Here is a 9,398-nt window from a genome sequence, read left to right on the forward strand (position 1 = left end):
AAAACACTGCCCAGCTGACAGAGAAAACAAGGACTTTCTATAGTTTGACCCTGCATTCACTTATATTGACCTGGCGGTACAGAACATAGACCCGGCAGCACTCGGCTAATCAAGGATTCACCCGCCTGGGGCAGCTGCTACTCCAGTGCAGCTGCACACACCTTTTTACACCGCTATGCTGATCTAAGGGGCTGCAAGGAGGCTACAAACCCAGCTGTGTGGCTTCAGCTATTTGACTTGCAGCAGGACCTAGCTGCCAGACCAGGACCTCTTTGAGCTACATGCCATATGCCAGGTTTACATGGAGTAGCTGATCCACCCTAGTCCAGCACGTCCTTATGCTCCAGCAGCCCTCAAGTGGCAGATGTCATGGTTTCTGGCCACCTTCTCACCACATCTTCCCTCCCTTCCACAATGCTTTCTTCTGGGTCTCTTGCTCCTCGCACCCTTTTTCCATCTTCTCATCTGGAAAGCAGGTAAACTCAGAGGACAAAATGTTCTCCGTGCAATTCTACAGTCACTTCATCTCTGTTATGTTTTTTTTTTCTTCCACCTTCCCTAGAAAAAAGAGCCAGTGGCACTAGCGAAGAAAACCAACAACACCTACAACATTGTTGGCACCACATATGCCCTCAACATCGCCAAGGATCCCGGCCTGCCCACCATCTCCAAGAGTGCTGCTGCCACTGCTACTGCCACCAACGTACCCCCCAAGATGCCCCGCATAGAAGAGAAGCTCCCAGAGAGTAAGAAGACGTACAACAGCGTCAGCAAGGTAGACAAGATGTCCCGCATCGTCTTTCCAGTCCTCTTTGCCATTTTCAACTTAGTCTACTGGGCCACGTATGTAAACCGGGAGTCAGCTATCAAGGGAATGATCCCCAAACAATAAAACCAGTCACCGAAACCTTCCATCAGTGAGCACCATCCAGGCAGGAATTCTCCAGGGCTTTCTTCTTTCATTTTTGTTTAATTATTATTGTTCATTTGAGATTATTATTATTATTATTACTATTAGATTGTTCTTTTATAATGTAAACAAAACTGTGATTTTAATTTAATTCTGTATACTTTAGTTTTGTTTTACTTTGTCTCTGATGATGAAAGGAAAAGAAAAGGATCATAACAAGTTGTGCCTCTAACATCATGAGTCTGATGTCCCCCATCTGTCCAAGTCACCTTGTGCTTCCATCTCTCCTCGTCCACCTCCTGCCATTCCACAGTCCACTCTGCTGGGGGCTGCTGCTGTGGTCTGCCCCCCTCCTCCTCTTCTGTGATGGACTGCCCTAGCATGGTAGATAGATGCTCCTGGTGGCCTGGACTCAAGGATGTGGAGGCCTCCAGCGCCAGTCAGTCAGCTGGACTGCTCCTCAGCGCCCGGTGCTTTGTGCTAGGCGGTGCTCTCCAGCCTGTGGATGCAGGTGAGCTGGTCCACTGAGGGAGCAGTGTGGCATGGGACAGCTTGTAGCCCAATGCCTGATGGGGGCGAACCCACCGCTGCTGTGGTCTATGGAGTCATTGCAGGGGTAGAACAGGGTGGCAGCATCTTGTAGGTATCTACAGGGCTTCTTCCTCTCTGTCTTCATCAAACCCAGCTGCTGATTTCCTCCTTGTCTCTGCCCAGACTAGAACAGGTGAGAAAGGTCATGTCTGTCTGCCATCCTGTGCCCCTGGGGCAATTCATGTTAGAGGGTGGAGTGGTTCCTACTAGAGAAATAATTTTTCTCAGGGTCAGTCAGGAAGTCAAGACAGGAGCTTTATAATGCCTTGGAGGAGACAGTAGCTGTGAGGCCGCATGCATTCAGCATCAGGACTGGAAGCCATAGAGTTCATGTTCAGATAGGTGGTTTATCACTTTCTCTTGGCCCTTGTCTTCATCTTCTTATCCTTCTTGGCATCTCCTTTCTGTCCTAGCCCCTTCCAGCTCCCCATTCATCCTCTCTTGGCTACTAAGTAGTAGTAGTATCTCACTGCTCATGGGTGGGTTTAGGCAGAGAAGCCCCTACCTCTCAGATAAGCCACACTGCAGAGTCGGAGCACAGCCCAGGGAAGTCCAGCTCATGGTTCCTCCCTGCTCCGGTGCATCAGAGCAGGAATGACGTTGGTTCAGGCCAGCTCACATGCAGGCTGTTTCCTGTGGGACACACCAGGGACCACTCTGCCTGTGGGGGTGAGTCAGAGGACGGTCAGTCCCCAAGTACCTCCCTGCCCCTGGTGAACAGATGCAGCTGAGCATCCTCAGCACCATGGAAGAACAGCAGAAGGGGCTCTTTGAATACTGCTGTCCCAGAGAACCATGTGAGCCAGGCGCCATCCCAGAAAGCCATTGAGATAAAACCCAACTCTAACACATGCACACTCCTCCAAGGAAAGCCCTCCAGTGCCTTGGAGAGAGGCCTTTTCTCCCTTCCCAGCCACTACAGTCAAGGACCCAAAACAGTGGCTGTCACCTTCCCAGCAGCAGTGTAAGACGGAGGAATCCAAGCCATCTGTCCCCCCTCCCTGGTGCCCGGACCCACGGACACACTGTCCTGCTACAAGGAAGGGCATCCTGTGCCTGGTGAGGTCTCACCCCCAGCCCGTGAGCCCTGCTCCCAGGGTGGGATCCATCCCCTCTTTCCTGGGCCTCCCTCTGAGCCGCCCCCAGCACATTTTAGGTGCATGCAGCCAAGCCAAGGCCCCAGCTCCCCCAAGGTGACATCTCTGGCATTGCTTTGAGCCGCTGTGCTGAGCTCAGTTTCCCCCTGCCCATGCAAGAGCAGGGCTGAGCACGAGGCACAGGATTTACCCCACCTGGAATATCCATGGGGACGGCAGGACAGAGCGGGAAAGGCCAGGGCACTCTGCCTGGCAGTATGGGTGGCATTGGTGTGTGTCCTTCCCGTCCCTTACCAATCTTGCTGGCTCAACAGCAGTGCAGTCACCCCCCCTGCCTACAGCTGCAGTGAGGAGAGGGGCTCGGAGACATTTATCTCAGTCCAGGAGTGCATCCACACCAGCGGGCAGCACTGGGCAAGAGGTGGCAACCCCCCCGCAAGCCAATGCTAAGGAAACCAGCTCTCTCCCCATCTTCTCCCACAGCGTCCGAACCCCAAACCGCCCGTGATGTTTCTACAGTGCCTTTCATCCCCGAGGGCTCCCTGCTGGGTGGTGAGGAGGGGAAAGCCCGGGAGCTCTCCCCCTTTCCACCCAGCATGGGGTTGGAGAGGCAGAGGGAGGGTACGCTGTCCCCAGCCCTCCTGCGGGGTAGGGGGGCCATCCCAGCTGCTTTGGCACCAGGGACATCTGGCTCCTCCTGGCACTGGCCTCCTGCTGCTGCCACAGCCACCCTGCTCTGACAGCCCGGCTGCCCCCCGCACTGCCCCGCCACGGCCCCATACCCCTTGCCACAGAGGGCCCCTGTCCCCCCCCCCCCCCCGTCCCCGTCGCCACCAGCACCGTCCCCTCCAGCAGTGAGTGCCATTGCTGCCTCCCTTCTGCTCCCTGGCTTTTGGGCAGGAGCTGCTGCACCAACCAGCCGTGAGGCTGTTTGGTTTAGAAACTACTTGGATGTCATTTTCTTAAATAAGCTAGATGAAGTGTATCTTATAAAACATTCATGTCACTATAATACTCAGGCCTAAGTGAAGGGAATAGAAACCCTATAAAAAGCAAAACAAACACAATAAAATCGTAACAAAGAGTATATTGTGTTTACTAATCGAATTACATCAAAGGCAAGTTTAAATACAGGATCCAGTGACTTAGCTGACTTGAGTTGGCCCCAGGCACAGAGGTGGTCTCCTCTGCTAGCCTGGGCATTCCCCCAAACCCCCTCTGCCCTGAGGGCCACGTCCTACCATGCATCACCTCACTACATGTTCCTCTGTCTGTTGGTGCCTTCTTCGTAGAGCTCTCCTTAAATTGTCACATCTTACTGTTGGCTTCTCATCCGCCCGAGCACCCACAGGCGCTGCCTTTGCTACCCGCCCAGGGCCACCCAGGCTCGGTGCAGCAGGGTGATGCTCAGGTGCTGGGGCCGGATCTCTCTGCAGTGCTGGGCACAGCATCGGGGCAGCATCTGAGCCTCCTCCCTTCATGAAGATGATCTGATCTGTCTCACCAAACTGTCTGGGTGAGTCTCCTGCCCGTTCCTTCCCTCCCTACAATGCCAAGACTCTTGTCCCTCCCCAGGACACAGCCCACCGATCTGGCTTGCTGGTGACACCTGTCTGCTGGCTCATCTTTGCTCTTCCTGACTCCAAAAACGTTGTTCTCTGCCTGATAAAAGGCTGCCTTCCTGGATCTGTGTTAGTACGCCTTGAAAGCCAAGTCTATTCCCACCAAAGCCTGGCACTGGCTCCAAGTCTTTTTGCCAGCTGGAAGCAGAAATACCAGCATCCTTTGGTTAAAGACAACAAACCAAACAGGATTTGTAGTTTAGCTTCCAAGCAGGGAAGCATTTTGGGAAGACAGTTATAAATAAGTGGTTTAACATCTCCTGCCAGCAGACATCACAGAGAAGATAATGTTCTTTTTTTTTTTTTAAATCTGTCAGCAGCTTAAACTGGGACGTTTCCTTCCCAGCTAACGCGAGGCTGCTGATGGGGGCTTCTTCTAAGGGCACGCCGGGCCAGAGCCGACCTAGCATCAGTTACCGGTGTTTAACGCTTGTTGTAATGGTATCTAAGGGCTCCATTTTTATAGCTGGTGTGGTATAGGAATAGATCTGTACACAGCCATTGATAATCTATTCCACAGCTGTGCACAGAACGGGCACCTCATTTTGCTGTGAACCTCGGTACTCCAATATTTCTTTTCTTCTGGCAATGCCCAGACTCTCCCCAAGTTGATGAGAGTCTCCCAGGCAGGAACTAGAAGTCCTTGAGGGTGATAAAAATTACCTGTTCTGCCTGCACTCCTGTTTTGTAGCTTGCATTACCTGGGACGTACACAGTGCAGTCCAAGCCTGCCATTGGATTCCTTCTGAAAATGTCAGAGGGACATTTGGGCGCTGGCAGCTTGCCTCTTCCCTCCTCTGGGACCGCACATGGGCAAAAGCAGGGCTGCTCACAGAGCTCCGCGCCCTGGGGAGGTAGGGGATAGTTCAGGTGAGGTCCTCCAAGCGGGCAGGGGAGGCAGCGCGTGGTGGCTTCAAGCGCCATGTTAGTGCTGTGACATTTCTGCGGGGTGACATGTGAGGGATGGGGGAGAAGTGGTCCCTCAGTGCCACTCGTTCTTCTGAAGGGCTGATGGAGTTACTCCCATACAACGCCTTGAAAGCTTCTTGAACATCACTGAGCGGGACTGTGACACCCGAGACAGAGCTTCCCAGTTTTCCTCTGTGCACTGAGCTCAACACAAGCAAAGCTGGCTTTGCCACGCTCTAGGGTTTACAGACAAGTGCTGTGGGCAGCACAGCTCACCCCTGTCCTGATCGCTGCCAGCTCGGTGGCACTGGCAGGGTCCTAACTTGTTTGCTGTAGGACATCACCTGTGCAAGCAGACCCTGTGCTTGCCGTTCTCAGAGACAAGCCATGCATGCAAACAAGGTCACGGCCAGCCTGTTTCTGCAGCCTATCCTATGGACATAAGGTACATTCATTTCTCATCCGCTGCCTTCATTTCTTCTGTCCATATCTTGGACTCCTTTCAGCCATCCCTTGGGGAGGATTATAGGGCTGCGTCACGGACCAGGAAGGGGTTTCTCTTGCTCCAGCTCACCTCACATGGGGAGACCCTCTGTTCTGCTAAGAATCTCTGAGACCCTGAGAAACTTGGAGTTGTTGTGTCTTCCAGAGGGTGCTGTAGAAACGGCCTCTTTGCAGCTGCTGGAGCAACAGAGCAGTTAAACACACGCTGCTGTTAAAGGAAGGATCATGGTCAAAGGCAAGTGGCTATTGAGGACAGGTACCACATTCTCCCAGCTTGCCAGGGCATTCCATGAGCAGGAGAGGACCAGGCAGCTCCCAGTGGGCTCGCTTGGGGAGTGGTTTGGCAGGGATGTGCTAGTGCCCCCCTTCTATGTGCTTGGTCCTGGAGGTGGTGGAGAGCCGGCGTGGGGCCACAGGACTGGGCCATCGCAGTGTGCAGCGTCAGGCCAGCCCTTGCTCCAAGCCCTGTTCCCCAAATTGTATGCCTTCCTGGGACCAAACTTTAACCCACTTGATCAAATATCTGTCTGGATTTTGCAGATTGGAGAGAAACAACATTTCCCGGACTCCTTGATGGCTGTTGGGCATGGGGAGGGCTCAGCCAGGGCAAGTGACACGTTCAGGAAAACATAAATGCTCTTAATGTCAAAGCAGGGAGAAAGAAAACCCAAACAATTCACCAATCGTCTCTCCATATCAAGCTAAACTACTCCCGAAGGTATTTTTGGCAAAAGGCCACAGCACAGATGAGATTGATGCCTTCCAGGTATAAATATTTACTGTTTGACCTTGTTATTGTTCAGTCAGCCAAAGGTTTTTGTTTATATATATATATACACGCGTGTGTATATTTATGCTCACAAACTCTTTATATTTAAAAGTCAAACCTCTTTCTCTTTGAAAGAGAAAATGGCCACTTCCAATTATTTTACTTCCCTCTCATTCTCTTTGCTAAATCTTCTGGAAGGAGATGCATCCCTCTCTGTTGGTCCTCAGGATGGCTTTGGAAGGCACCAGGAACAAAGGGAACAAGGAAGAGCCTGTCTACACTGGGGTCTCGGTGCAGGTTTGCTGCCTGGACCAAGGTCACGGCTGGCAGCTTTCAGGCAAGCTTAGTCCCAAAGGTCACAACTTCTCCAGCACAGCACTTGTCCTGCCCTGGACACTAGGATGTTCCCAGGAAGGCAGCATGGCTTTACAACAGCTGAATGTCATAAGCATTTAGTCCTCACCCCATAGCACAACCAGGTAACATGCAGCTGAACATTCCAAAGGGATGTGAGGTCTCCACTCTGAGTCTGCTTCAGGAGGGAGCACAAAACCTGGTGGGATCCATTCCAGCTGTCCTTGACCAGAGGAACCCACAGGCAGGGGCTGTGCTCCAGCTGTGGCTCTCCTGCAGAGCAAAGGGAAGCGCTGGCACTCGGCCGCTGCTTGCTTCTTGTCCGGGTGGGATGTGCCAGTACGTGGCTGTTCTGTTGATTGTGGGAGGGGTCAGCAAAAGCACAGGCCTTTGCTGCCACTGTGTCTTGGACTTGCACCTGATCCCATGTCAGCACAAGCAGGACCAAAGACAAATGCTGGGCAGCCCGTGAGCAGTGGGACCACAGAAGTGAGCACCTTGCAGCCCGTAGCAGCGGTACCCAGCATCAACCCCTTAATGTCACTCCTTCATCTTCTGTCTTAGAAGAAGCATTTAGGCACTGATCCTGCAACTGCACTCATAGCTCCTACATGTCCTCCTCTGCTGCTGGAGAAGGCTCTTGCGGTCAGCAGCAATTGCCGCCTGGGCCTTGTGGTGTCCCAGCCATGAGAATGAAGGATGTCTCCACCACCCACAAGCAAACAAAGGTGGTTCTCTTTCTGGGTCTATGCCTGCCTGCCTCCCACCACAGGAATCCGCGCTGCTTTTAAACTGCAGAGAGCCTTAGGCTTGGATTAGTCCTAACGTTCGACCTGTCATCCTTCACCACAAGCGGGGTTACATTGGGTTTTGCTCATGAAGCTTTAGGACAAAATATCTTGTTCTAGCTACTCTTTCCTATTCTCCACTGTCCTGGTCCCCACTAGTGCAGATCTCTTCTGCACACAGCTTCAATGATCCCATCTGCCCAGAGAGGGAAGCCTGCTCCCAGGTTTGCTCTGTGAGCCAGGATGCTCCCACAGTTTTCAAAGGTTCTTGGCTCTTCACTTCACTGCTGCTTGAAGGTCCTGTCAACTTGATAAGTCCATTGGCTCATGTTACATTGCTAGCAGCACTGTTTCCCCTGAAAAGTCTGTCAATTCCTCCTATATTTTTGCAGGGCACCCGGCAAATGTAGTGGCAATCATACACTGAATGATTTGATTTTTGCAACCATGGAAAAGTAGGGCAGAGTTGGGAAACCTGAGTCACTGCCACATTGCCTTTGCCAGGCTGCATTTAGAGTTGAAGGGCTCCTCTTTGTTGTCACGAGGGAGTTTCTCAGCTCACCAGATCTAGTCAGGTGGCCACAAATATCCCTTCATCAACTAGATTTTCACTGTCAACTGACTTGGGGATAGCTGCAGGCAAATGTCCTATCTGAAGGTGAGGGCACCTGCTGCTGCTTTAGCTGCAGCCCTTGTGCCCAGGGCAGGGAAAGTTGCATTAGCATCATGCTAGGGCAGCCCATCATGGGAAAGAGAAAACCGCAACAAATCACCAGAGAATATGCTCATTTTCACTGCCTCGGGTTCAATCTGTGCCCCAGTATGTCTTCTGCTCTGTTTTCCATCTTGTGAGACTCTCTTTACTCCACTTTGAGAAAGAATCTAGCTGGCAGCAGTTTAATGCATGACAATCCTGTTATTACAGCTGTAAATAATTAACAACTAGAAAAAAATGCATTTTTTTTTTATTTTTTGTTGACTGTTTTCTCTATTGACTAGCTGGTAGCCACTTTGTTAAGGGATTTCTCATGGAAACTGCGACCTTCTCTCTATTTCTCTCTCTCCCCTCTTCTTTCTGAGATTCGTGTTTCAAATGCTTTTTGGTGCAATGTTCAATGCCTGTTTGTATTTTTGAATCGTATTTTTCAACCTTTGCCGGGGAAAAAAAAAATTGCCCATTCTAATTGGCAGGATTTTGAGTCCTGCAATTTTTTTCAGCTTTTAGCTTTTTCAATAAGTTAAAGCAACAGAAAAATGTCTCAAAAAAATTACAGTGAAGTTCTGAAGAGAGATTAGAAAATATCAGAAACAAGAACTACATGGATAAGATCAGCAAGCTGAGTGGAGGAGGGGGACTCTTCTGACCACCTACCAACCTCCTGATCTAACACACAAGGCAGGACTCGACCTTTTCACTGAATTAAATCACTCTGCTTTTCCACTCTACCCACTCTCTCGAACTCCGATCAAAACAAATAAAAAATCATATTTTAAAAAAATCTGTGTCGTCATTTTTCCCCATCGTTGTTTCTCAAAGCCAAATGCTGTTGGCATACAAAGGGATGGGGAGCCTGGGGAGCCAGTCCTCTGGGCTTCAGGCTACCTGCACATCTGGGGAGTGTGTCCCAGCAATGAGCAGACAAGCAGCGCATGAGAAAATAAATATTCCAGGAGAAAATAAAAGAGCTCGAAAATATTCCATGGTTCCTACGGGGTTATGTTTAAAATGCTTTCCCTTCCAATGACAGGGGAGTGGAGGGCACAAGGTATGTTCAAGGCAAATTGGCTGGGGAGCCGGGGAACCAACTCAAAGACGGGATGGTGGTGGTGTGATGGCTGAGCAAGGAGACCCCA

At 51.2% G+C, this 9,398-nt stretch overlaps 1 protein-coding gene across 1 annotated transcript in view; it reads left to right on the forward strand.

Annotated features, from left to right (window-relative positions):
• The window catches only part of GABRA3 (gamma-aminobutyric acid type A receptor subunit alpha3), a 76,962-nt gene extending 67,919 nt beyond the window's left edge, over positions 1-9,043 (forward strand). Inside the window, exon 11 of the mRNA XM_040614720.1 lies at positions 563-9,043. Coding sequence (XP_040470654.1) covers positions 563-892 — 330 coding nt within the window. The 3' untranslated portion in view covers positions 893-9,043. The remainder of the gene's footprint in view (positions 1-562) is intronic.
• Positions 9,044-9,398: the final 355 nt, after the last annotated feature.

Source organism: Falco naumanni, chromosome 14, assembly GCF_017639655.2.
Source record: "Falco naumanni isolate bFalNau1 chromosome 14, bFalNau1.pat, whole genome shotgun sequence".
Classification (NCBI taxonomy): domain Eukaryota; kingdom Metazoa; phylum Chordata; class Aves; order Falconiformes; family Falconidae; genus Falco; species Falco naumanni.